This window comes from Furipterus horrens, unplaced genomic scaffold (genome assembly GCF_987537825.1).
Source record: "Furipterus horrens unplaced genomic scaffold, mFurHor1.1.pri manual_scaffold_8, whole genome shotgun sequence".
NCBI classification, from domain to species: domain Eukaryota; kingdom Metazoa; phylum Chordata; class Mammalia; order Chiroptera; family Furipteridae; genus Furipterus; species Furipterus horrens.
The window spans coordinates 16,997,516-17,025,398 of record NW_028327178.1 but is presented as its reverse complement, the minus strand read 5'-3'; the positions used below and the strand labels follow the sequence as shown (position 1 = coordinate 17,025,398).

At 48.2% G+C, this 27,883-nt stretch overlaps 1 protein-coding gene across 2 annotated transcripts in view; it reads right to left on the bottom strand.

Annotated features, from left to right (window-relative positions):
- Positions 1 to 27,883, bottom strand: part of MYO5B (myosin VB) — a 297,557-nt gene that overhangs the window by 58,655 nt on the left and 211,019 nt on the right. For both annotated transcript variants that reach the window (XM_090285530.1, XM_090285531.1), the window contains exons 14-18: positions 27,191 to 27,274; positions 17,862 to 18,017; positions 16,841 to 16,938; positions 11,536 to 11,622; positions 887 to 998 (exon numbers count right to left, since the gene is read on the bottom strand). In XM_090285530.1, coding sequence (XP_090141656.1) covers positions 887 to 998; positions 11,536 to 11,622; positions 16,841 to 16,938; positions 17,862 to 18,017; positions 27,191 to 27,274 — 537 coding nt within the window. The remainder of the gene's footprint in view (positions 1 to 886; positions 999 to 11,535; positions 11,623 to 16,840; positions 16,939 to 17,861; positions 18,018 to 27,190; positions 27,275 to 27,883) is intronic.

Here is a 27,883-nt window from a genome sequence, read left to right as displayed (position 1 = left end):
ATTTAGCACAAGATCCCGCACTGTCTACAGCTCCAGACTTGAGGAGCTAAAACGACGTTCGGAGAGAGACCGCGCCACTCTTACAAAATAACACTTGACCTTAAACTCGGATCATCTGGCAATGAGTTACTCCAGATGAATAATTTTCCTAGCAAACAAGAATTAGTTTCTGGTGTAATTCTATTACCTTCTTAAAGGGAAGATTTTTGATATATTTAACTCTTGATTGAGACCATTAAGTAACATACTCTGCTGTAATCACCAAACGCTCTGGAAATAATGAAATATTCATCACAAAAGGATCCAATTGCTCTGCTATTATAGTTCTCCAGTCTCAGGCATCCAGTCTGAGCTCAGGTTGTTTCCATGAAAACTAAATCTGTTGCCTTATTTAAGACAGCATCTGGCGCTGGGCCTGAGGCAGGGCTGGCTACACAATGAGGGAGGTACAGAAGCACAGCTATTCCCCTCCGCTGGTGCCAGGCTCCAGGACAGAGCCCCCAGGCGTGTGTACAGGCGCCGGGTGCCAGCAGGTGGGCTGGGCCATGGGGCCTGAGCTTTGCAGAAGCCAGGCTCCCGGGCCAGTAGTGGCCTCATCACAAACCCTGGTGGGCTGTACACATAATTTCACTTTCTCTGCATGTTGAGATGTGAGAAAAAGCTCGGATGTTCTCTAGGTAGGTGATGGGGCTTTTCGTTTATAGTCACTGATGTATGAGAATGGATTAACATCTCGGTAAAAGTTGCAGTAAGAAGGATGAAGACCCCAAAGAGCAGTTAACCCCACCCCACCCCACCCCACCCCCCGCAGTCCTCACAGCAGTCTAGTTAAGCCTTCCCTAGAGCCTGGGTGCCTGGGGGTGGGGGGCGTGGGTGCCCAGCTCACCTTGATGAGATTCTCCAGGACAGACCTGCAGATGGCCTTTTTGTCTGCGCTGGCGAGCTCTCTCTTTTTGATCAGCACCCGATACCGGTTGAAGAAATCATGGTAGGCCCACCTGGAAGAAAAACAGGTGTATCAGGTGACATGTCCTGCCTCTGGGTCTCAGACAGCGTCCATTGGGGATCAATAGTTCTCGCATAAAACCCTTCTCAGAGCAGGAAAACATCCTGGGGTGTGTTGTCCTCCCTCAATGGCCCCCGAGAATTTCAGTGTTTGGGTGAATTACAGAGTCACAGCTGGAAGACAGAGGGTAAAGGAGTGCTGGAGGCCCCTCTGGGAGGGCTGACCAGAGGCAGGTCCACTGGCAGGGGTGTCTCTCAAGCCCATGCAGCTCCTGGTCGCTGCTGCCCAGGGCAGGCCGTGCCTGGAATGCAGCTTGGTCTTTAAATGTTGGGTTTCTTCTTATAAAACAAATATAGCTTGTGGGAAACTTTTTTTTAATGCAGAAAAATATATGTCAGTAAATAAAAAGAGGCCATATCCTAACCCCTGGAGATAATACTGTTCACACGTTCTGGTACAGTGTAGAAGGAGCCATTTTTCTACCCAAAGTGGATTTTGATTTTGACTTTTCCTGTTTGATCACTGGAATAACGCAGGCCCACTGTAAAGAAAAGGTCCAGCAAGGCGCATGAAACAAAGGATATTTATGTCACTACTTTGGAGTAAATACTGGTTCAGTATGTTCTGGAAGGAAATCTTTAAGAGGGCCTTGCATTGATCCCTCGACCTCTGAGGAGACTTCTGCTCAAACAAATGGAGTCCTTTCACTGAGCAAAGCCGCTCTTTTCTAGGCGGGACCTGCCCCTTCCCCCCGCAGGTGCCAACACTCCTGGCTCCTTAGCTGCTCTCAGCACAGCTCACAGGCTCCTCCCGGACCTGATCCTCTGATGCAGCCCAGTCCTCCTCCAAGGAGACTCGGAATTTCCAGTCTAACTCCCTCCACCTCGCCACTCTGCGTCCTGGGAGGAGGGGTGCACACAGCTCTCCCCTGCTTTGGAGGCAGCGGGAGGGGCCAGGCCCACTGTCTTCAGGTATATGTGCTTCCTGCGCCCACCTTGCGATCACTGAGGCGTGGCCTGGAAGTGGGGTGTTCCCATTACCTATGGCCTGGCCAAGTGATGTCTGGTCACTCAGGTAAGCTCCCTGGTCCTAGCAGCAGTATGATGCCGATTCATGGGACACTGAGTAAATGGATTGCACCCCTTCTCCTGGAGCACATGTGCCATTTAAAAGGGTCCTTGAGGAATTTTACCCATAGAAATGAGTCCTGTGGGACGTCAGGACCGCTAGTGGGCGGCAGACACGCACGGCACCTCTCCTCATGCACCACAACCCTGTGCTCCTGCGGGCCTCAGTTTCCCCTTCCCCTCCCAGGCTACTCATCTCATTCATTTCAACTTCCTGGGACCAGAAACAAATGGTGTCTGAGCTCCCTGCCCCTCCCCCGCCTTTGTCAACACTTTTGGTTTGGTGGAAGATTTCTAACGTAGTTGTGGGTCTCAGAGCAGGGCCAAGCATAGGGCAAATAACAAAAATGGCTTTTTTCCCTCTTATTTTTTTTTCCCCTTTACGTAAAATCGCTACTTAGAGGTTATGCCTGACTTTCTTTTTGAATAACAGCTTTATTGAGATGTAACTCACATACTGTGCAAATTCACCCTTTTGAGGGGTACCACTCAATAGTTTTTTAGTATGTTTACAAAGCTGTGCACCCATCCCCAATATTGAGTCCGAGAACGTTTTCATCGCCCTAAAAAGAAATCCCAGACCCGTTACCAGTCACGCCCCCTGTTCCCCTCCTCCCAGGCCCTGGTGACACTGCTGTTCCCATGCCCCTTACCTTTTGCATTGGTTCTGTCTGCCACAAATGTGACGGCATCTCTTCTGCTCAGAGCTGACCGGGGATGTACATGGCTCTGCTTGACAGGTTTATGTTGTGTGTGGGTTCCCTTTAGGAGGGAGGGAAAGGGTTCGTGTGCCCTTTGTCCTTTGCCTAACTTCATTTACTGAGCGGAAACTTGCCCCTTCTTCCAGGCGGCAGAGGGATGGTGAACCAAACCCACCTAATTACTGCCCATCTCTAAGAGCAAGCCTTAAACTCAGAAACATTTAAGGGTATTTGCCCAGCTAAATGCTGCATTAATTATTTCAATCATGTACAATAAATGTCAAGAAAACTAAGCGGCATGGCCTTAGGCAAGTCACAGCCTGGATGCCGCACCTCCACTTTCTGTGCAACGGAGAGAACGTTGCCCACCTCACAATCCCTCCCAGCACTTTAGTGGCCAGTGAGTTCCTGGACGTGCAGTGTTTGGGAAGGTAGGAAGCTTCCTAAAGCTCTAAATGACTCTCCCTTCTGCCTAAGCCCCTCGCTCTTCTTTCAAAGGCTTCCTCAGACCCCGCACCAAGGTGAAACCGACGGGGAGGTTGCCTGCAGAAGGCAAACTGTCCACTGTGGGGCTTGGGTGGGTTCCCCCATCAGGAGGTTCCAAAAGGGTCATGTGACTGCTGCAGGGGGTGGTCTGGGCGTGTACAAGTGTCTTTCACTAAAAGACCTAGAATTAAATGCAGAGCCCCTTCTGTGGACCTCTGTGCTCTCAGAGATAAAACCCTCATGGGGAGGCCCCCTCTCGCCTCTAAGAGGAAAGTCTTCCAGGGGACACTAAATGGAACTTTTGATTCTTTTTCCAAAGCGGAACTTCTTAAAGTGTTTTGTGACCACGTAGAAGGTGAGTAAGAGCCCTCATTAAGACCACCGGGGTTATTCGCCACAGTGGAATCTCTTCCCGCCATAGCGCTTCAGCTACTCCTGCATTCACGTGGGACACAGAACTTTCTGCCTCGTATTGAGATATTCCTGTACACGTGTTAGCCTACAGCCTCCTTTGGCCAGTCTCTCTGGCCACAGTCTCTCTCTGATACATTTTAAAGCCTCCCAACACCATTCACCATGGTGTCTGTACACCCAGTCACTTAAAAGTTGGCATTTTCCTGACCAGTGACATGTTGGAACCCCAGGGTTCAACCTTTTCTCCCTCCCACTGTTTCTCAAGGAGGGCAGGACACCTCTTCAGTGTGGGGCAGACCTACAACACAGGACACGGAGCAAGCATCTTGGACCATTCCTCACCACCCCATCACTGAGCTATCCAAAGTGCTTCCAGACATTTATAAAATGTTTACTACAGAATATAGTTCTAGTTCAAGAAACCTTCTCTGGATAACAGCCAACCATGAAAGACACCTGTCCCTACAGTGTGACTCTGCTGCTTCCTTCTTCATCGGGTAGCCATGGAGACGTCCTCTCCTACTCACAGCCAACCCCAGGCTGGCTGCTCTCCCATTCCACTTCACATTAATGGCAGAAGAGCTCCAGTCCCAGGTCTCTTCCAAGCCCCGACCCTGGGCTATGTGGAGCCGTAGCAAGCTCACAGTGTAGTGCACACTGAGCCCTGCCTTTATTGCAGCCCCACTCTCCCGGCTGCAAGTCCTGGACTTCAGTCATGTTTCTTCCGTCTCAGCCAGGTCAAGTAGTCCCAGCTGGGTGTGTGGGACAGCCCAGGCCCTGTGACTGACCCTGGTAGGAAAAGGGCAATCAGAGGCAGCAGGCAAGGTCGACAGGGGATGAGTCACGGGAAGTGCTCAGCTGTGCCCAACAGTCCAGAAGGATGCTTCCTCCTCACTAGCTCCTTGGGCCGCAAGACAGCGTGTGGTCAGTGCAGCTGCTGTGAACGGTGGAGCACGCCCAGTGGGGTGATGTTTCGGTGGACTAAGTTCCCATCCAGAGCCCAGTACTGGATATAACCATGTACCTGTGGGAACATTCTCCGAGACATCCCCAGGGGACCAGTGTGAGCAGATGGAGGGGTCTGCCAACGTGGCAGCCTTTCTGCCTCCCTTGTCTTGAGTAAGTCTCAGGAAGGGACGGCTTGGATTAGACAAACTCTGAGAGTCCTCCAGGCTCTGACAACCTCTCAGACAACATTTACGACATTGGGCCACAGAGATTTTTCCCTGAAGATGGCAAGCCAGGTGCTCACGAGGGCCCCTTCGAAAATGGGGAAGAATCCCTCAGGGCTTTCCGGGTCAGGCCTGCACTTTCGGACACCCATCGCCCAGTCCCATGCACCTCAGGCCAAAGATTCTTAGATCAAAGACTGCCTTAGGTCACACCCGCATGGTTCAAGACTCCTCTTTTGGTTCGAGACTCCTCTTTTGGTTCGAGACTCCTCAGGAGCCTGTCAGCCTTGCCAAAAGTCTGAGGGGTCTTATGTCAGGTCTGAGGTGGGGTCCTGGCTTCTGAAGTGGCTGATCCCTTCCAGGTGACTGTGATGTGCAGCCTAGCTGAGAGTCCTGTGCCAGACTCCAGTCCAAGACCATGAGCAGAGCACTCAGGAGAAGGAGCCAGAACTAAAGGCTGTAGAAGATCCTGAGATAAAGAATGACTGCACTCCAGCCCTGGCTGTGTAGCTCAGGTGTTAGATCATCGTCCGGGTACACCAAGGGTGCAGGTTCAATCCTCGGTCAGGGCACATACAAGGCTCAACCAATGAATGCATACATAAGTGGAACAACAAATCGCTGTCTCTCTCTCTCTCCCACCCTTCCTCTCTCTTTCTAAAATAAATAAATAAATAAAAAGAATAAGTTAAATTATTCTTTCACTGGGATTTTTAATAACAAGGCTGACGACCATGTGTGTGCACATGCACTAGTTTAATCATGACTCAATGGGGAAGTCAATGAGGCAATTTCTCAAGCATCTGTCTAGCTCTAGAGCCCTACCCTATTTATCCCGCATGGGGCTGGGGTGGGGGATGGAAGCTGGGGAAGGAAGGGTACTCTTTTCAGAAAGCGCCATTGAGTTTTTCTGATGCAAACAAGATGAGGTAAATGAGGTGAAAGAGAACTGAAGATTAAGGAAAAAGGTGCCTTTAAAAAATATATAAACAATGCATACTGAAGCAGTCCCACACAAACACTGTGTTTGCTTTAGTGGTATTTGTTTTACAATTCCTCCAGGACACAAAGCCGCTCTGAGCCCCCAGGGAGGAGACAGACAACTAACTGCACAGGCATAAAACACACAGAGGCAGCGCGGGAGCCCGTGACGGGCAGACGAGCGTCTCTTCGCAGACAGGGCATTTATCACAGTGCTTTATGTACATGATAATGAACATATTTCTTAGCCACTGCTGCACATTTCAAGTTGAATGATTCATTCTCATTTTAAATCAGACTCACAGGGAGCCCCTTATCTCCTAGGGAGGATAAAAATAGACAGGTATGCTGAGGGCCCAGGGCGGTGCGAGAGCACCAGAGCGGGGCTGGCCTGCAGCCCTGCCTCGGTCCGCTCCCGCTTGCTGGGCTGCGGGCGGCACCGGGCAGACGTCAGTTTTAGAACAAGGCTACCTATTCTGTGCCCGCACATCGGTAGGCCAAGTGCAGGAACTTGGCCTCCTGCAATCCCAGCTGAAAAGGGCTGCCCTCTGCGCGGGTTCCTGCACAAGAGCCCTGTGCACCATTTCATCACTGTCCTGTGGTCCACAACTATGCGTTCTTCCCTTTGCCATTTTGCTCTCCATAAAATGATATTTGTCCTTTGGCCGCTTAAGCAGGAGAAATGTAGAAAAAGGGTGCAAGTTATAATTCCCTTAATTAAAGAAGCCGTGAGGTTTCCTTTGGGAACCGCTGTGTAAAATTGTGTGGCTACTTGATGAGCTAATGTAAGTGAAATCATTCTGCTGTGTTGGGTCTCAGCAGCCACGGAGATGAATTCTTTCTGCGGTGATCCCAATCTATTCAGGCCCCTCTGGTCCCATGAAGTTCTCTCGAAGTCCGATCAACACAATGCCCAGCTCCGTACGCCAACGTCAGCCCACAAGATGTGTATTTCCTTCAACAGCTACCACCTTGATGGACACAGTTTCTATAAAACCTCACTGGCTTTATCTCCAGATACAGCAGACGCACACCAGTTTCCTGGATGGAGCTGTGAGGTAGCATTAAAAAGGTGAGGTCATGCCATAAACCAGTGCAGTCCCTGTGGTGGGCAGGTGCAGAACATCAGGCAATGTGTGGATCTACGATTACACACAGCCCCTCCCCTCACCACTCATCTTCAAAAACAGACGCAACCCCAGGTGTGGTGGCTTGGCCTTGAGGAGGGGGTGGAAGGGGTTTAGGACGTAAATGAAACACTGTGGATGATTCAACTCCGTCTCAGAACAAAAGTGCCACAAAACTATGGTGCCTCTTTCCAAAAGTTAACATTTCAAATGGCAGTTTGGGAAGGAAATCCTCTCTTTGATCTTTCCCAAAATCTGCTAAGAAAATGAATGTGAGGGGAGGCGAGACAGTGTTCTGGATCCGAGCCGAAACATTTAAACCACAACATTAAGTAACATTTTTTGTGCTATCTAAAATATAGTCTTTCCTTCCTTCCCTCCACTTTCCATAATACCTGCAATTACAAAAACAAAAGGTACAGATGCCCTTGTAATTATCTGCTAGAAAGAAGTCGGAAACAATTAGGGAGGCAGGAGAAGACATCCATCAGCGTCCCTACACGAGGCCAGCAAGTTTGTGGGCATCGTGACTTTGCTGGCAACCGCAACTGGAGCCAGACAGAATGGACAGTCGGAGAAGCCATTACCTCCGTGGGTCTAAAGACTTGGAGGAAATGCATCCTCTTTTGCTGCCAAGGAAGAGGTTGTCTGATGAGGCAGGAAGCACACCTGGCCTCTCAGGAGGCTACGGCCGGACGACCGGGCAGCAGGACTGGAGCCTGAGCTGGCAGAGAAGGCCTCTTCCCGAAGCACTCCACGGGAAAAAGACGTTATTGCTCCTTCCAGCCCTGGATGTCATGCTGCCCCTGGCTGGCAGTAGCCTCCTGCGGTCTCCCCACCATCCAAATCCCCCTCACCCTTCAAGGCCCAGCTCAAATCTCACCCCCTCCATGAAGCCACAGCTCCTCCCAAGCTTACACCTGATTTTATGTTGTTTTCTAAATGGTTTAGGCATGTTATCACTCCTCCCAGACTCTGAGCTTCTGGTGGGGGTAGGGGGGGCTAATGCTGGATACAGGATGAGACGTGGAGTAGGACAGACAGACACTATGAGGGCAAGAAAATGTTCTCACTCTACATAAAGCTCATGTGAGACCACAGAACTCACTCCGCCCCTCCTCCTTCCTCTCCGAAAACAGATCATTCCGTACCACGGCAGAAAAACCAGTGGGAGTGTGGGGGACGACACAGTGTCACTCAGATTTCACAATCGGGCTGTGAGCCAGCTCGATGACTCAGAGGTGGCATCTGCCTGAAGTGCGGTCTCTCGTCGACCATGTCACCCCAGGACAGCTAGCCTTTTCCTGATGTTCTGCAAGAAGAGAGTGCCACGCCCTCTGCAAGTCTTTTGTCCCACTATTGAGCAATTCATTCCAGCAGAGAGTGCTGGGAGATAGGTGGGTTCTCCGGAGACTGACATGGGTCCCCCAGGTTCCCCCTGCCTTAGGACAGCATTGGTCACATGCTCCCCTTGCTTCTCCCCTGGCTTGATACAGTGTCAGCACTCATGTCTCCCACAGGACAAGCCCATCATTAGCCCCAAATATAAGTTTTATACAAAGATGATACCTTCAGGCCTCTCTGCACTGTGCAGCGTAGGTACAGCTGGAAGGGCCAGCGATCCCAACGTTTCTTACAGAAGGACCCTCAACAGTTTAAGACACATCAGGATTTCACAAAAACAAAGCTAGATGTTTCTGGTATGAACATGTTCTACCCACATTATTACCCCATAGGGATGCGGATTCTTGCTCATATCTGAATGAGTAACAAACACTTTATGAAATGCTTAAACGCACGGCACTATGCTGAGAACTGTAAACACATGATCTCATTCCTTACAACCAACTACAAAGCCAACATGACCATTCTATTTAATGATAAGAGAACCCAGGCTCGGAGAGGAGAATGTGTTCGCCCGAGGTCACCCAGCTTAATGGTATGAATTTGACACTGGAATCCAGGCCTGACACCAAAGCCCTAGGGTTGAATCACCAGGGTCCTTTAGCAGGAGCCCAGGCCCCAGTCCTACAGTCTGAACTGTTTTGGTTTTTTTTTACAAGCTGGAGAGAACAGGGAGAAGTTTACACCAGGCCTCAGGTTTGGGCCCAGCGCTAGGGGGCACACCAGAGGACTCTGCCCTGTGCCTCACTCCTCCGATAAGCCTCTGCGTGGTATCAACACCTCACTGATGTGTGCAGTAAGACACCCGGCAACCACCACCCAGCAGGGCAGTGGAGGCAGTTCTAGGTCTAACGCCACCACCCACCAGCTGGTGACCTTGAGCAGCTCACTGCCTTCTCTGGGTCTCATTTGTGAAAGGGCATTTAAATCATGATGTGCCCATATCTACACGTAAAACAGATGTAAGGTCATGTCACAGTGCCCTTTCTACCACAAATTGCCATCTTATATTTCCATTAAAAAAACAAGATGTCGGTCACAACCCATTAAATTGATTTCCTGACCCACTAATGGGCTGTGATGGAGTTCTGAGACACACTGGACTAGAGAGACCTTTTGGGGAGACCAGCAGACAGAAGGGCTGGGAAGCAGGAGTAGAGCCTGGCTGCCTGTAACAGTTTGAAAACCAGTGGCTCAGCAGCTCCGCAAGGTCCTTGTCTCATTCTTAACTAGAATGAACGAGGCCTGATCTGAACGCTGTGAATGGAGTAGCCATGAAAGGAAGGTACTTGGCCAGACTAAAGCACTTTGAACTCAAAAGTGAACCACTGTGCCCGTGGCCCGAGCCCCAGTCCCTCCATCACAGGCTGACGCCAGATGCTGCAGGGCAGCCAGGGAAGGAAGGCAGAGCCTTCACCTGGGGACACGCACGGCTCCCCCTGGCCAGCTACTTGTGTTCAGACCCCAAGTTCAAAAAATGAGATGGAGCTCCAGGACACTGCCTGCCTGCCTGTCTTTTTTCTAAGCAGGGAGGGATGTGGCTGAAGAGAAAATAACAAATGTCTTCAGCCCTGGCCAGAGCAGATCATTCTGAACAATGCCTGAACCTGCTGAGTTTTGAAAAGCTGCCTGGATATGCAAATTAGTGGCAATGCTGTGCTTTCCAGGTCACATGCCAATTCCTAATTCCATCAGCAGCGTCCTTCCCGGGCCTAACTACGGATGGTCAGGTTGTTTCTGGGTAATTAACCACGGCTTATGAAATGGTTCCTCCAGGGCGGTGGGAAAGCGCCAGGTGGAGGTGGCAGGGAGGAGGGGGCTGGACCGCATCTCCTCTTCCCATCCCTGACTCCCCACCCTGACACTTAACGGGGCTTCTTCGGACACAGGACAACACCACAGGCCCCGGCCTGCGACAGGGCTCCGCTCAGCTCCAAGTCGTGGCAGGTGTCTGGCCTCTGTGGCACTGCTGCGCAGTACGACTTCATGAGAGCTAGCTGGTCGCCATCCACCCCCTTCCCCATCCCAGGCAAGCGTCAGAGGGGACCCACAGTCTCAGCAGAGCTTCCGCTGATGCTGGCGGCTATTGGCTTATGCACAGCGCCAGGTGGATCACAGCAGCTGCGCTTTAACTCAAATCGTACTTTCCACCATAGATTTGATTCTACATTAGAAGGCAAAGGAGTCCACTGACAGATAAACAAAAAGTGGTATATACCTCTAACGGACGATTAGTCAACCTTAAAAAGGAACATTCTGACACATGCTATAACATGGGTGATTCTGACACATGCTACAACGTGGGTGATTCTGAAACATGCTACAATGTGGGCAATTCTGACGCGCTACAATGTGGGTGATTCTGAGACATGCTACAACATGGGCAGTTCTGACACATGCCACAACATGGTTGCTTCTGACACATGCTACAACATGGGTGGTTCTGACACATGCCACAACATGGGTGATTCTGACATGCTACAAAGTGGGTGATTCTGACACATGCTACAACATGGGTGAACCTTGAGGGCATTATATTGAGTGAAATAAGCCAGTCACAAGAAGACAAATACTATGTGACTCCACTCACATGAAATAGAATCATCAAAATCACATAGAGGAAAGTGTCATGGTGGCTGTCAGGGGCTGGGGGAGGGAGGAACGGGCAGTTATTGTTTAACGGCTACAGAAGTTCCGTTTTGCAAATGAAGAGTTCTGCAAATGGATGGTGGTGATGGTTGCATGACAATACGAATGTACTAATGTCACTGAACTGTACATTAAACATGGTCAAGACAGCAAATATGTATTTTTGACCACAATAAAAAAAGGGTGGGGGAGGTAAAAGGGACAAGGTGGGAGTTGAGAAAGGAGAAATCCTCTTTGCAACTCTGGCAAGCCCACCGCCCAGACCAATGTCGATATGAAATTTGAAAACCTGCCCCAGAGGGGTCACTGGTGACTCTTGCACTCTTCAGACCAAACCGAAATACTTATTTCCATCAGCACCCTGCTGGGGTCCTCTGTGTTTGGGAACGTTCTGAGCATCTCCTTCTGGCTGACAGTCCACAGGAGGGTCCCTGTGCTGCACCTAGGGCGAGGCCAGTGGGCACCTACCTGGACGGGTAGCCAGCCGCGCTGATCCGGATGGTCTCTAACACTCCACATGCTCGGAGCTGCTGCACTGCTCTCTTCGGGTCAAAGCTGCAAAACAAGATACGCGATAAGAGGCCGTCCTGCAAAGAGGAAGCAGAATAGGAGAGCAGGAAGACCATCTCCTCTTGCCCTGAGTTACTGTTCATCCTGTATCACTGAGCACAAGGTCAGGTGAAAAGCACAGAGTAAAAGACGCTGATCGGCAGGGAAATGAGCCAGTTCAGCATCTCAGCGCTGTGTACACTGTCAGCCTCATCTGGGATACCCCTCTTCTTTGCCTGCTTGGATTCTGCCTACCCTCCAAGATTCACGCTTGCCTCCTCTCCAGAGCCTTCCTTACCTATTTCCATCCATATGGGCAGCTGTCTTAATTCAATGGCCAAAACAATAATATACACTTGGCACTATGAGCATTATATGGCTCAGGAGTTAAAAAGGTGAGCTTCAGGCATTTCTGGTCTTGAGTGGCAACACGGCCACTTACCAGCTGCATGTGCAATTTGGGGCAAGCCACATAACCCCCTCAGGCCTCAGTTTCCTCATCTATAAAATGGGGATGATAACAATACTCCTTTTATAGGGTTAGTGTAAAGATGAAATGTAACAGCCCAAGAAAGCAGTTAGAACAGTGCCTGGTGCTACATAAGGGCACAGATATTGTTAGTTATTACGATGTTAGCTGCTCAGTTAAGAATCACACAGAGGAAGAACTTTATCTTCCTGTTTCTAGAGATAAAGGAAACGTCTTCAACAACTCACATGCCCTGCAAAGCTAAGCCTAGTCCTGAACGCCCAGTATTTATTCAAGCACATATATAGGAAAACAGAGAATCGAGTCAGGCAGGGTCAGGCATCCTAAAAGTGTCCACACTAGCGGAGGAAGAGGTGGGGATGAGGGCATACCCCAGAGGGCGGCACGCCGTAAGTGTGGTTAAACTGCTGCAAGAGACCAGAAGAAAGATGTTGGGGCTGGCAGGGGTGATTAGGGAGTCTTCATGGAGAATTAAGCTGAACTAGAATTAATCACAATTTATAATTTGCTAAGACTGTTGCCTCAGTCTGAGAAGGGATGAGAAATCAACGCTCCCTTTGCTCCTGCCTGGTCCACAGCTCAGCTAAAGCCACGGGCCAGGCCCTCTAGACTCAGTCCCGGGTACCACAGGTCACTGGCTTTAGCACACACCTCGGCCGTGCAGTGGAGCTGCCTCCTTGCTGTGTTGGAAAACACGGGAGGAGGCTTCTTTGCCCCTAGAACCTCAGTGGGCAACCTCTCATCACAGTTGCAGGCCCTGCTCCCTGACAACCCCAGGAGTTCTCGTCCCAGCGGCTGGGCCCACTCAGGATTCTGGAACCCTGCAGGAAGGATCTCGCCTGGAGTCTGTTGCCCTTGAGTCACATCTCTCCATCAAAGACTCCCTCTCATTCTCTTATCTCTGTACGACCTGCTCAGTCTCCTCCTGGAGCCCTGCACACCAAGCTGGTCCCATGGGAGGCAGCTGGTAGAGTATTTCTGAACTCGGTTTGAACATGCTTCCCTGCTTTTTGATGACCTCAGCATCACCTCCTTCCGCCGTGGTGAGGGAAATGAGCCAGGGTGAAGGAGACCACTGGCCATAGCTCTGCTAGTGCCTCTTTGGGCAAAACACGCTCTCTCTGTAACTGTTTCCTCATTTAGTCAACAGGAGCTGAGACCATTTGCCCAACTATAACTCACTAGTTTGTCATAATTATCAAGGGATGTAAAAGAGAGGGATGCTATTAGAAAAAAAGAAGACACTATACAAAAAAGACACTGTTATCATCTCCGCCCCCCCTCCCCCCCCAGAGGACATGTGAAGACAGCCAGGCCTCTGCCCTTTAACCTTATCTCCCAACAGTAAACTCACGGTCAAACGCATCTCACGATCTGCATTCCTTACTAGGTATCTGGGAGTGAACACCTGCCCTGCCGCCTGTTAAACTTTGGAGGACCATGGTGTGCTCCAGCAACACCTACATCTGGACCGGAAAACTACCTGAGATGGACATGGTCAAACTGTTGAAATGCAGGGCTATACTTTACCCTCCCAATAAAACGTGCAGGTTGAGCAGAGCCAGAAGCTTGCTGGGCGCAGAGGGAGACTCCCACAGTGTCGGGCTGGGCTCCACCTCAGCACTGACGCGCCACTTAACTCATTCTTGCACAGGCTGCAAGCTCCCCGCTCACCTCACCCGGCCTCGCCGCGTCCTGTGGTCACGCTTCAGGACGCTGAGACTCTCAGGACTGCTTGCTTCTGACACCAGCGGACTGGCCTTCGGGAAAATCGGCCAGTTCCTCTGACGAGCCATCCCAGATCGCCATACTCGCTCCAGGCCGCCTCCCCATCGGACACTCATTCATTCTCTCATCTCTCAATCCTGCACCGTTGGAGACCCGCTGACGGTCACTTCTGTGCCATTGCCAGTTATGTGTGACTGGCAACTCCTTAAGGATAAGGCACAGATCTTTTTCACTGTTGTTCCACCTGTCCTAGCCCAGTGCCCAATGAGTAGTAGATATGATAGTTTTTTCCTCTTTGTTTGTTTTTTTTTTAATAAAGGAAGAAGCAGAGGGAAAAAAGATATACTTCAGAGTACTTAGCGTGGGACAGCGGTTCTCCACCGGGGGCAATTTTGTCCTCCAAGCAGCATTTGGCAATGTCTTGAAACATTGTTTGTTGTTCCACTGGTGGGGATGCTATTAGCATGTAGTGGATAGAGGCCAGGGATGTTGCTAACATGTAGTGGACAGAAGCCAGGGATGCTACTAGCATGTAGTGGACAGAGGCCAGGGCTGCTGCTAGCATGTAGCGGCTAGAGGCCAGGGATGCTGCTAGCATGTAGTGGATAGAGGCCAGGGATGTTGCTAGCATGTAGTAGATAGAGGCCAGGGATGCTGCTAACATGTAGTGGATAGAGGCCAGGGATGCTGATAGCATGTAGTGGACAGAGGCCAGGGCTGCTGCTAGCATGTAGCGGCTAGAGGCCAGGGCTGCTGCTAGCATGCAGTGGCTAGAGGCCAGGGCTGCTAAGCTTCCTGCAGTGCACAGGACAGCCCCACAACAAAGAACTACCTGGCCCAAAATGTCAATCATGCCAAGGCCAAGAAAGCCCCAATGGATGGCACAGGAGGTGGGACATAGCACTTTCCTTCTAGAATAATGTCAATCGAGTTATATATTTTAATCATATAAATTATCTTCTTGAATTCATTCATAATTATTTTTTGACCACAATTAATAGACGGAGAAATGAGAAGGTGTAAAGGACTAGCTTGTGACTAGCCAAACAACTGGTGGCAGAGCTTGGATTCGAACCCAGGCTTTCTGAGTTGGTTCACTTTTCTCCCCTCTTTCTTTACTGGGAAGAATATTTTTGGGCCTAAAGGCAAAGGAAGGGCTTAGAAAAATGGGCTATTAGGACTAGAAAGTCCCTAGGGTCTTCTCCCATTTGGAAGGGGAGGCCCAACAGGAAAAAAAAAGTGCATGGCAGGTGCCAGGTTCGGGTGCATAAACTGCCTAAGGCCACAACTGGTCGGGCCCACGCTGGTATCCAGCTCTCCCCTTTTTTCTCCTGCCCTTGCCCTTCACACATTATCTATGTCTTTCACACATGCTGCTCTTCTAAGCGCCCCTTTTCTTCCGGAGTCAGCTGGTAAACAGATGTCACAAGGGGTGGGGGAGTTCCTGAGCGTGTCTCAGAAATTTGGAGGAAGGGAAGAGTGAAGAATCGGCACACTTCACAGAAGGCTGGTTCAATATTGTCTTCCTAACCTCTTCTGTCACAGGGCCCACAGGAGTGCAAGTCAAGCTTTATCAAATAACAGGAGCGGCAAAGGCAGTTCAGTTATTCATTCTGAGAGTCAGAGTTGCCAAAATTATTTCACAGAAAGCTATTATTCTAGAACCAAAAAGGAAATCAGAAAGATAAGAAGAACATACTTAAAATTTTAAAATATATCTCTTTCTGGCAAGGGGAAAGAGCAGGTGTGGAGGCTCAGGGTAACGGAAGAAGCAGCTGCAGAGGTGAGACCAATCTAAAGGCTTGGGGCAGGTTTCCATGCAAGAAGTGAAGACAGTCTAAAGGTGATAATGGAAGGAGGGCAAAGGGGAGACCAATGTGAGAGACTCTTGCCTCTATGGGATTCTGACGAGTGGACACTGGGGAGGAAGGACCAAGGGTTATGCTGTCTAATATGGTAGCCACCAGCTGCCTGTGAGTATTTGAATGTAAGTGAAATGGAACTAAGAATTCAGTTTCTCATTCCCACTAGCCACATTTCAAGCACTCAATAGCCACCTGTGACCAGCGGCTACCATGTCAGACAAATGCAGATTACTGGACACTTCTGTCATCACAGAAAGTCCTAGTGAAGGGCGTTGGTCCAGAGTGACTCTCAGGTTTGGTCTGGAAGACCATGTGGTGGGTAGGCGAGATGTCAGGAAATGGCTATGCCATTGATTCCAAGAGAGACCAAATAAGGAGCAGCCTGCAGGGTGGGATGAGTCTGGTCTCAGACAGGTTGAATGGGAGGTGACAAATGGAGCTGCAGCAGGGCTGCAGAAATAAAGCTCTGGAACTTGGCAGAAACCACAGATAGACAAAAATGTACCACGGCTCTATAGATTTGGGTAGCATCAACCACATGAGAATGGATAGACTTGGAAGAACATTTCCAAGGTAGGGCTAGAGGCGGAATTTGGACCAGAGAAGGCTGAGGAGTGAGGGAAGGCGGGCAAGTGTGGATGTCTCTGGAAACTCAGCAGCAGAGGAGATGGGAGAAACGGGACCACCTGAGGGTATTATCACTTGACATGTCATCTGAGGTCAAGGTGCTTCAAGGGCAAGAAGCCTTCCCTGAGAACCCCAGCGGACCTCCCATGTCTGAATTGAATGTTCGCTGTGAGACGCTCTCACGTGGGCATTTAGTGGCACATGTTTATCTGGTTCTCTATCGGGTTCGAGTGTGCACTGTCCTCAACACCACTGTAAGCGACACGGGATGGGGGCGCTGTATCTTCTCGTCCCCTTGAATCCTCCTGGGCAGCAGAGAGGTGACCCTGGTCAATGTGTGCGGGCCTGTATTCAGCATATCAACCATTTGGGGAGTGTAAGATCAACCGTTCACCCCGCCGTTCGCTGGGTCTGCTGTTCCCGGCTCCTCAGAACACCAAAGGAAGCACAAAGAGGCTGCACTCCATGGGCATGGCCAGCGCAGCTCCCACCGACCGCCTGCACACACACTTACTGGAAGGGGAGTTTCTCGTCGTTGGGCTTGATACAGCGGACATAGTGTGGCGTGGTGGCATTCAGGGTCTCCATGAGCAGGTGCAGGGAGGTGCGGAACTGGGGAGACAAGCGTCAGCACCTGGTCATTTATTCATCTTTAACATTTTGTGGGTGCCTGATGAACTTAAAAGAATGCCCACAGACTGGCGGGAGTAGTGGTTATTATTACTGTTTTGATGACTATTGTTAATCTAGGACAGGAAGAAATTCACAGACCCGGGGTCCAATTCTAGCTCTGACACTCCTACCTTGCTAGATGACTAAAATCAAGTCCCTCCTGTAATCTGGCCTCAGGACCCTGAAACCAGATGGGGAGAGACCACACCCTGGTGTGTCTAACTCAGTGTTGTGGCACAAAGGAGATGGAAGGCGAGGGCGTGCTATGAGAGATGCTCGCTGTGCCCAGAGGCCTCTCACTCCCAAACCTGAGTCCTAGAGCCTGCACTTCTGCTGCCTGGGCATCCTGGAAATTACTGTATTTATATGAAATGTCCAGAATGGGCAAATCCAGTGAAATAGAAAGGCAGGTGTCACCAGGGGCTTGGCAGGTGCCCTTCCTTATCTCTGCTCTTGGGAGACACACGGGACATAACATCTCACGAAGACCCCAAAGCAGGAGAGGTTGTTTTTCAGTTTTCTGATTCCCAGGCTTATTCAACCCTCCTCCACACCCTGTTGACTTCTAGACACTCTTGTCCCTCCCACTAGGCACCTGTGGGGCTGTGACATGGTCCCGCCACAGGAATCAAATGCACTATGTGAGACTGTAGTCACCCCTTTCCCTCTCCTGTCTGCTCCCTCTAGAGAAAGTTTCACAGTTTCCTGCTTCAAACAGGAAAGGCTGAGCTGGGTGGCCGGGGCTGTGGATGCCGAGGCTCCCTTGGCCTCCCCTTGACTCCACTGTCACCCTTCAGCTACAGAGGGCGGCACAGCACATACTCCATGGCCCACAGCTTCCCGCCACCAGCCCTGGGGCTGACCTGGTGGCCCACGGTTTTCTTGTGCTCCTTGTTGGAGGCTTTCAGCTGGGGTCTGGCGGAGCGAACGTTGATCTTTGAAGATGAGCCCTTTGCAGATGTCGTGGTGGCAGGCACAGAGTCCTTGTCATCGTGAAACAAGTCAGCTACCAGTGGGAACTAGAAACAAACATAGGAAGAACATGAAAACAAGATCTCTTGGACTTGAACTTGAACTTTATTTAAATTCTTTCCAAGTAGCTTTCCAATATATATCCAAGAGGAGTGAGACACATGTCAAAACTTGTACACTGATGTTCATAGCAGCCACAAGGTGGAAACAACTCAAATGTCCATCAGTTGAGAAATGGATAAACAGAATGTGGTATGCCCATACGATGGACTATCATTCAACAATATAAAGGAGTGGAGTTCTCATACATGCTGCACTATGAATGAACCTTAGAAACATGCCAAGTGAAAGAAACCAGTCATAAAAAATCGTACTGTGTGGTTCCATGTACATGAACTATCCAGGGAACAGGAAGTATAGTTTAGTGGTTGCTGGGGCTGGCAGGGGGAAAAAGTAGAGTGATTGCTCGTGAGTACAGAATTTCTTTTTGGCATAATGAAAATATTCTAGAATTTAGAGTAGTGATAGTTGGACAACTTGGTGAATATACTAAAAACTACTGAATTGTACACTTTAAAATGGTAAATATTTGGTCTAAGAATTCTACTTCAATTTAAAGAAAGGAAAAAGAAAAGTAACTTTCCCAGACAATGTTTTTTAACCTTCCAAGATGGGAAAAATCCCTTCCATTGTGGTGGTAGCAGTTGGCTATACTCTAATAGAACTATGTTTTATTAATGGTTTCTATACTTATTATTATTGGATCTCGGGAAGTTATTTAACTTCCATGAGCCTTCATTTAGTCACCAGGGTGATGCAGGTAAGAATGTACCTGTTACATGGGATTGTTATGAGACTAAATAAGATGACCTTCATGGTATGCGGGCCCTTGGTTGAGGATTTTGATCTTTATCCTAAGAACAATGTGAAGGGCTTTAAAAAACAAAACAAAACAAAACAAAACAAAACAACAGGGGCTAAGATTTATTGAACACTTAGAATGTGCCAGGCATATATGAACTCATTCAATTCTCCTAATAACCACATGGTATAAGGACCGTTACATCCCATTTTACAGATGGTGAACCTGAGGCTTAGGACCCAAGATCACAGATTTAGTAAGTGGCAAAGCCAGGGTTTGCACCCAGACAGCCTGGCTCCAGAGCCCACGCAGCAGTACACCACAGAGAGAACAGCCAGCGACCTTTTGGAGAAGGCCAGTCTGGCTGCAGCACACGAAGAGGCTGAAGTCGCCTGCATGACGAGCACGTGACAGGTGCCCGGAGGAGTTAAGAGACTAGCAGAGGTTATAACCAAGTCGATTTCTAGGAGGAAAGGTGAAATAGTAGAAAGGGCCCAGAGCAAGGGGCAGGAGAACTGACTTTTAAACGTGACTCTGCTACTTAATTAGCTGCATGACCCATGGCCAACCTCTGAACCTTACTAGGTTTTCATTTTCTCATCTGCAATGGTGAGGGAATTGAATCAGATGATTCCTTTACATCACTCCCTGAACGCCTGCGTTTTCTCCCACCAGTAACCTCTCCCTGTTCACTGGCTCCTTCCCCTAATACGTCATTGTGCTCAAGTGTCTTTTATGTGTAAAAAAAAAAAAAAAAATCCCTGTTCAGCTGCTTCTCCTCTCTCTCGCCTTATCCCAGGCAATCTCAAGCAAGGTGTCCACCACCTTCCACGTCACCCCTTCTCAGACCTGCCTCCATGAAACACACCCTGGCCTCCACCCCACGCTGCAGAAACTGATCTTGAGAGCAACTTTAGGGGGCCCTGCTGGCCAAATCCAGCGGTTGGAGGTGGTGCAGTTTCAGCCTTCAGTCTGCCTGACATTTTTGAAGGCCTCCACGTTGCAGACCCTGCCTCCGCTCTGAAGACCTCTTCCTGGACGCTCAGCATCTCCACCTTCCTCCAGCTCTCTGCCTGCTTTCCTCATGGGTCTTCGCCAGCACCTTTCACTGGCCCATCTTCCTGCTGTCTCTCCTTCACGCTGCTGTTTCCCAGAACCACATCCTCACCAGTTACCTTTTCTAACACTTATTCCCTGGTCTCCTTTGTGCCTATGGCTTCAACTACCCCCTTCAAGCCTGTGTCTCGTCTCGATCGTCCCCCTCTTCTGCGATCCGGAGTCCCCACTGTCTGTTCAGTGTCCTCTGCACTCTGGGTGTTCCACTGGAGACTCTAAATTCGACATGGCCCTCACCTCCCTCCCCTGCTGTCTTCCCAAATTTAAGTTAGAGATCCTGCCATCACTGCACTTCGTCTCCTAATCAACTATCACGTTCTGTCCATGGTTAAGTTTCAGCAACCAGAACAGTGCCGCCCTAGTTCAGATCTACCTAAGATCTCTGCAGGATCAATATTTGTCGTCACCTAAAACCTGAGCGCCTATCTCCAGGCACACCTTCATCCAAACCTTCTACCCAACAGCCAGAGTTTTCTCTCAATACAAACCTTGTCCAGTGATCATTGTTTAAAAACTCATTGGTCCTCACTGTCAGAAAGCCACCATTGCACATATGAACTGAGAACAAAGGCAGTGGCAGAAACAGAAGAAAGCGGGCGGGGTGAAGACAGTCAGGACAGAGGCTCTGCGGACTGGACCCAGACAGCCAGGCACCTGTGAAAAAGGGTCCCAAGCCCAGTCAGACTGGCGTCAAGAAAATTCCATAGGGAAGTAATGGGAGGCTGAAGACAGGTTCTCATTCTAAAGACATCACTGGGATTCAGTTTGTCATGTCAAGACACAACACTGATTATACAGTATTCCAACTCATATACTGTTCTGAAATGGATTTTCAAATGTTTGCCTCTGGGTACAGTTACCAACTTGATGATTACACTGTTTGAGAGGTCTAATTTACAGAAATCATTAATAGCGGCTTTTGTTTTCTGTGAGAAATATGTTAAGTGCTAAGATCAGGAGCATGTATCAAAACCATATGACAAACTTTGAGATCAGATTCAACAATAAGAGTACTTTAAAATTTAAGCCCCCTTTTTTTCTTGCTTCCAAAAAGCTGTGCCATTTATCTACCTTTCCATCTCCTACACAAAGGATTTACAACGTAAGAGCAGAAAATGAAATCTTTTCAAGGCACATTTCAACCTACGATGTTCTGGAGAATTTGTATCTTAGTTTAAAAGCTATACCTGTTGCAGGTTCCTGCTACGGAGAGGCATTTGGAAGTGGTCAGATCTCTGGGATGGAGAGGGAGAGGAGTCTGTTGGGATATTAACTCTGGGAAGGAGGGGTAGAATCACCTTCTTCTCTGAGTTTGTTTTATAAACCCAGTGATCATGCAAAGACACCTAGTTTGACCACAGCACTGAAAGACCACATTCGACCTTGGGCTGTAGGCAATAGTAGAAGACCAGGCAAGAAACACTGTACCACCCACCCCATCCACCCACCTGGATAAGGGGCTGGGCCAGACAGATTCCAGAGGGTCCTGCCTATAAATAAACCTTCAGTCCCAATAAAAAGTGGTTACCAAGCTCTTGATTGACTAAGGATTCAGGCAAAAGAATTCATGAGTGAGGGAGAGAAGTTGTTTTTGTTTAATTGACTGATGACACTCATGTTCTTAGAGAGCTATTGCAAATTCTGTTTCTAAGCTAACCAGTAATGGAACTATTCGCCCCTGGCTGGTTTGGCTCAGTGGATTGAGCATCGGCCTGCGAGCTAAGTGTCGCTGGTTCGATCTTCCAGTCAGGGCACATCAGAGAAGGAAAACTCTGACTCCAAAAAACCTCCGCTGCCTTGCGGCATACCTCTTCAGGGGAAAGGCTAAGGGAGTAAACCCCGACAGAAAACCCGGAGCCGGAGTCCCTAAGGCGGTTTGACGTTGTAGTCAACACCAGCAACTCCTGCGGCGCACCTGAAGCCAAGCTGTATTGACTCCGTCTTTCCCTTGGACCCTTCAGCTGCGAAGAGAGGGGGGGTCTGCTGCATGGGCAACAGCAGACCCTCCATATCACCCTGCCCAGGCTCTGTAGCTTCAGCTTCACTGGAGAGGACACTCCAGCGTCATCGCAAGATGTCGATTCAACACGGGAGGAGACAGATACCATGTCACTCCCGAGTCGGACTGCACAGCCATTCTCGGCGGTGCAGATAGACTCTTAAGAAGCTACACCATCGTCTCTCGAGACGGATGGTTGCCGACGACGAATGGAACTATTATAATTCATTTCAGGCCATAAGAAACAGCATCCACCTGGGCCTTTTAAAAATTTCCTCCGTCCAATCTTGGAAATACTCAGATAATACCTTCAGACAGACCCAGCACTTCCCTAATACCGTGTGCCACTTATTGGCGTGTCCACAGGTACTGGCTTTGGTATTCTCTGCTATTCAAGTTTATAGAGAGATTTTAAAAGCCTGAGGCAAATCTATTTGAAATGGGTGGAAAGTATGAAAACACTTTCTAAAGACCATTTGACAGTTAAGAAAATTGTCAATTACAGATATATACACAGCTGTTATCCTGGAAGTCACACCTATTCACTTCTGTTTATAAGAACATAAAACATATTCCCTTTAAAATAGACATATGAAACTAATATAAGACAGTATAATAACCATTTGATTAGGATCTCTCACCTAGAATTTTATTTATTTATTTTTATTCCTCATCCAAGGATATGTTTATTGATTTTAGAGAGAGCAAGGGGTTGAGGGGGAGAGAGAGAGAAGCATCAGTTGGTTGCCTCCCATACGCACCCTGACTGGGGATCGAGCCCACAACCTAGGTATGTGCCCTGACTTGGGATTGAAACCACAACTTTTTTGGTGCACAGGATGATGCTCCAACCAACTGAACCACCAGCCAGGGCTAGAATCTCAGCGAGCATAATAAAAAATAAATTTTCTTTTCATTCAATTCTTTTTACATGGTCACTGTTACCCCTTTGGGGGAAAAATGTACAACTTTTAAAAAAGCAATATTTTTGCTTCAAAAGGTTTTAAATGAACTTTGGAGAAAAAGTCTTGGCATTTCATTTTCCTGCTTTGGAAAGGAGATGACATTGTTTTATGTACTAAAATGTTTTCTCTACATAGTGACCTCTTCATCCTAAATATTGGTAGGAGCTTTCCAACTATCACTACAAATTGGTTTTAAACAAGATGCAATTAAACCAAATACTGTTAAAAGCAAGGGTTTTATAGTATGTTGCTTATATTCCAATAAAGTTGTTACATACAAATAAACAGAAAATAATGAAAAACATACTTTTTTTTAGAAAGCAAACACACTTGCTCAAAATGGAATGTGTGCATCACCGGTAAGGAACACCCCAGTGTAGAAAGCAACAGATCCATACACACTGTCACTCCTGGGTCAGCTGAGGTCAAGCTGAACACATAGAAAAGGAGATGAGAGAAAGCACACTTGGGCCTTGTCTGAGCTACACCACTGGCTCTTGGGCCCCACAGGGATGGCCGTGGCCAATACGGTTTACTTGGCCTCTGGACTATATTGGTCTCAAGATCCTCTCTGCTGCGACGGAGCAGAGAGATGGCGTGCCCAGGACCACTGCCCAGGATGCCTAGTTACCGGGCACAGCTGGGCTATACTCCACCCACTGCTCTTCCCTCTGATACACTCAGTGCTGCCCTGGAATCAGAAATCTTTGGAGGAAAAATAGTCTTCTCTTGAGATTTTATTTTTCAGATAATAAAATATTGCTTTTTATAATAAATAAAAAGTGGGAGGGGAAAACCTCCATTCTAAATGTTGAAAACAAATCAGTTTGTTAATAATAAGTCATGTTTTAAAGAGGCATTTCTTTACTTAAGTCTCATTTACAGCTCTCTGATAGCTGAGAAAGCAATTAGCCATATTATAATAACCTCTAAGGCAGGGTAGCTGGGCTTTACTAATTACATTCTCATTAACCCTATTTTATTTCACTCCTCTTGGTGGGAGTTCTTCCAACGGCCCTTTGGCGGGTATGGTACATGGGAGTCTTCCACCCATACTGTTTAATCATGCACAATGAACTGTTAATTTCTTTCGTGAGTGCCACACAAAAGAAAAAGGCTACTAGATCTCCCATAGAATAAAAATATTGGAAGTAAAACTATCAATTTACATACAGGATTTGTGATCTATCTCTGCTGAGTGAAATAAAAGCCAATACAAAACGTGGGCATTAATTCCATGCCATAGGGCCTTGCGTCTTTCCAGGTCTTCATTTTCTCAATCTTTAATGGGGAGTGAGAACTATAAACCTCCCAGGACTACGGTGAAAACTTTTAAAGAAAATTGAGGCTCAGTAATCAATGAGGTTTATAAGCGCTACAATGACAGATGCTGCCAGCCACGTCCATCTGGCCAAGTGATTAAAAACACGCTTCACGTCACTCAATGCTCGGTAGCTGCCGTCTGTGCAGAGGCCAGGGGTTGGGTCATAGTGACCTAGTATTGATCTTTGCTTTCTGTCTTCTGGGGTATCTGCCGTGGGCTGGAATGTTCTGGGGGAGAGGTAGCCCTCCTCTGGTAGGGTGTGGCAGGCCTAGAAGCCCCTCTTGGTTAATCTCTGAGTGCCACTGGCCACCATGACAACAAGGTCATTGGTTCTTAGAAATACAAGGTGGCGAAGGGGAAAGCCAGAGCTGTGGCTAGTGGGTAGGATAGGGAAGGGAGTCGGTTACCTTTGAAGAGAGCGGATCACAGACCTGTTTTTCACTCCAATTTAGCAATATCTATAAACTTTTGAAGCGTATACTCTTTGAAGCATCAATTCCACTTCTAAAAATTGACCTGACAGACATAATTGTACAAGGAAGCAAAAATGCACAGAAAGGCATTCATTGCAGCACTACTTGAATTTGCAAAATACCAGCAGCTGTTTAAAGAACGAAGTAGATGGATATGTGCTCATGTGGAAAGATGGCCAAGATTAATGGTAAATGAAAAATTAGAGAGGACCATATGTAATGCAGTTTAGTTCACTCTTTAAAAGATGTACTAGTATGCTTGTACATGCACAATGGGAATTCATGAAAAGGTAGGTCAAGGAGAATGCTTTTTATTTTATGTATTTCTATACTGTTTTGAATTTTTATGATCCTTTATTTCATTTCTAATAAAAACCCAGTACCCTCATTCTAAAATGATGCCCCTGTACAGAAAAGAGTTGACAGAGCAGGCCGGGGACGATCCTCAGAAAGGCCCACTTACCCACTTGACTTGGCTGGTGTCTGGGAGCGTGGATTTCAGGAGGGTTTTCACCAGTCCCCTGGTAATAGCTCACTGTGCCTACACTGTTTATGTAAACGGTATGGTTTATGCTGAACACCTGTCCTTCTCAGGAAGTCTAGAATTCTGGCACGTGCTAGGCAAAGGGTGCCTACATAGCCAACTCCCCATAAACACCCCGAGTGCCTGGGCTCAGGGGACGCTGCCCTGGCAGACATTTCACATGTATTGTCACAACTCACTGCTGTGGGAATTAAGCACATTCTACGTGACTTCACTGGGAGAGGGCTCTCCGAAGCCCAGCTGGTCTCCCTGGACTGCAGTGTGTGCAGTTCCCCTTTGCTGATTTGCTTTGTAGCCTTTCACTGTAATAAATCAAGACCACTGATACAACCATATGCTGAGTTCTGCGAGTCCGCCTAGCAAATGACTGAACCTGGGATCATGCTGGGGACTCCCAAGAAACCCTGGTTATTCTTTTCCATAGGAAGTTCTTGACCTTACAGTATTCCCAAACTTAGTAATTAAACTGTAGTATCTTTTTCACTAGACTGTAAACTCCATGAGGTTAACTATCTGTATTTATCACTACATACCACACAAATATCAACAGAAAAAAAAGGGGAAAAATCTCCATTATTAATAAAAGATGATCTGTCAGATCCCTTTTTCAATTTTGCAATCCCTGAGTCACACTCAAGACAAAAGTCAATACGATGGCAGAACCGGACTCTATATTTAATGGAAAGTACCCACCTCTCCCCACCACTGATTTGTGATCATACCTGAAAGGAGAAACCTGTAACAAGACAGTAAAGTTTGTCAGCCCTCTGCGGCCACTGTCAGGCTAACAGAAGGACATAGGCCTCTGAACTTCCAGGAAACCAACGATGAGGAGAAGTACTGCTAGTACTCAAACTGTCTACTTCTACGGCCTCCCTGTGGCTTGTGGCTCCTCTTCCGTCTGCCCCCCCCCCCGCCCCCAGGCCCTTGTAAAGAATGAAGTAAGTCATAATAACAACCATGGATTAGAACTTGGCAGGCTAAGAGGTTAATCTTGTGTTGAACTCCAAAATGATATTCACATTTCCTCAAAGCCAATTTGTCTTCGTGACAACTAATTCCCTGATCTTCCAGATATCCAGAGATGACGCTGGGCCGGGGTCTGTCCTGGGCCACCCACACCCTCCTACTGACTCAAACCCTCCCTAAGCCCCTTGCCGCAGGGCCACATGATTTAATGGGGTTTACTTGCCTCTGTGTTCTTGGGTCCCTTTTGCTAGGTGCATTTTCTCCATTCCATTATCTTACTCTATTGCATTCATCTAAGGCTTATCACAGAGAGAAATTAATCTGCTACTTCTAGTGTTATCAGGCCCCTGCAGTGAGTTCAGTATCATGTGGTCTGAGAGAGCCTCCTAAATCCTGGAGAGGCCTCTTCCAGGTTCCCTCTGCAGGGCTCCAGCTGGAACAGCACCCGCACCAGGGCCTCGACCTGCGGGGACGACGGTGCCCACCTCCTCCCCAGCTGTGGGACCGTCTCCCATGCCTCCTTCTTTCCACGGTTACTGTGCATATGTTTATCTGCTCACTTGTGACGCATCGGAATGTCAGCAACTGGAGGGGAGAGTCTGTCTTACTCATCTTTGTACAGCACCAGGTGTTTTTAGGGCCGAACCTCACAAGGGAAGTGCTTAATAAATATCTGTTTACATGAATTTATGTCTTGTTTCCTTGACCTGTAGAGTGGATACAACATCTGCTACCTTTTTGTCAGGTCGTGAGAAGAAAAGAAATTCTGGAGATACTAGAACTAACACTCCAAGCTAGTATTGTAGATTTAAGTGCCTCTTAAATCCTACCTTCTACCCCAGGTAAGTGTTTGCATCTAGGGAGGTTCTGCAGATGGAAATTAAATGCACTGGCAAGAAATGCACTAACACGGAAGGCTCTGGCTGTGGACCTTCTTGCTCTCATTGCGCGTTTCTCCTGCTTTTTACCTTGCTGGCCTTCAGGATGTTGATCTGCTCCTCATACACCGTGTCTCTGTTTTTCTCCAGGAAACCATCTGAAAGGTACTCCACCTGGGCCACCGTGGGAAACAGAAACGGTAGTGAGTACTCTGGCCCGGCCGGCTTTCTTCAGTAGTTTCATCTCATCCACACAGTGTTTTCTAAGAGGCGCTGTAATGGGATCCCCACCAACACTCCCATTGAAAATGCAAGCCGAACCCTGCCCGGGTAGCTCAGTTGCTTGGAGCATTGTCCCGATACCTTAAGGTTGCAGGTTCGATCCCCGGTCAGGGCACATACAAGAATCAACAAATGAATGCATAAATAAGTGGGAACAACAAATTGATGTTTCTCTCTATCTCTAAGACCAATAAATAAAAATTTAAAAAATAAAATAAAATGCAAACTGAAGACATGGTCAGGATTTACACAGAGGGAACTGGGTATTCATTTTGTGGGAAAAACATACTGCTTTCAGAAAGAGTTCCCTTCACTAGAAGGCTTCCTTTGAGGATATAAATGCAGCTTGTTGGCCACACTCCAGATCTACTGAATTAGAACCTGCATTTTAACAAACTTGCAGGTGACTTAGGTGCACATGAAGTTTGAGAAGCACTGGGTTAGTTCATACAGAACAGAAATCTATGTAGAAAAAGTAAGTAGCCACCAGTTCCTGGGAAA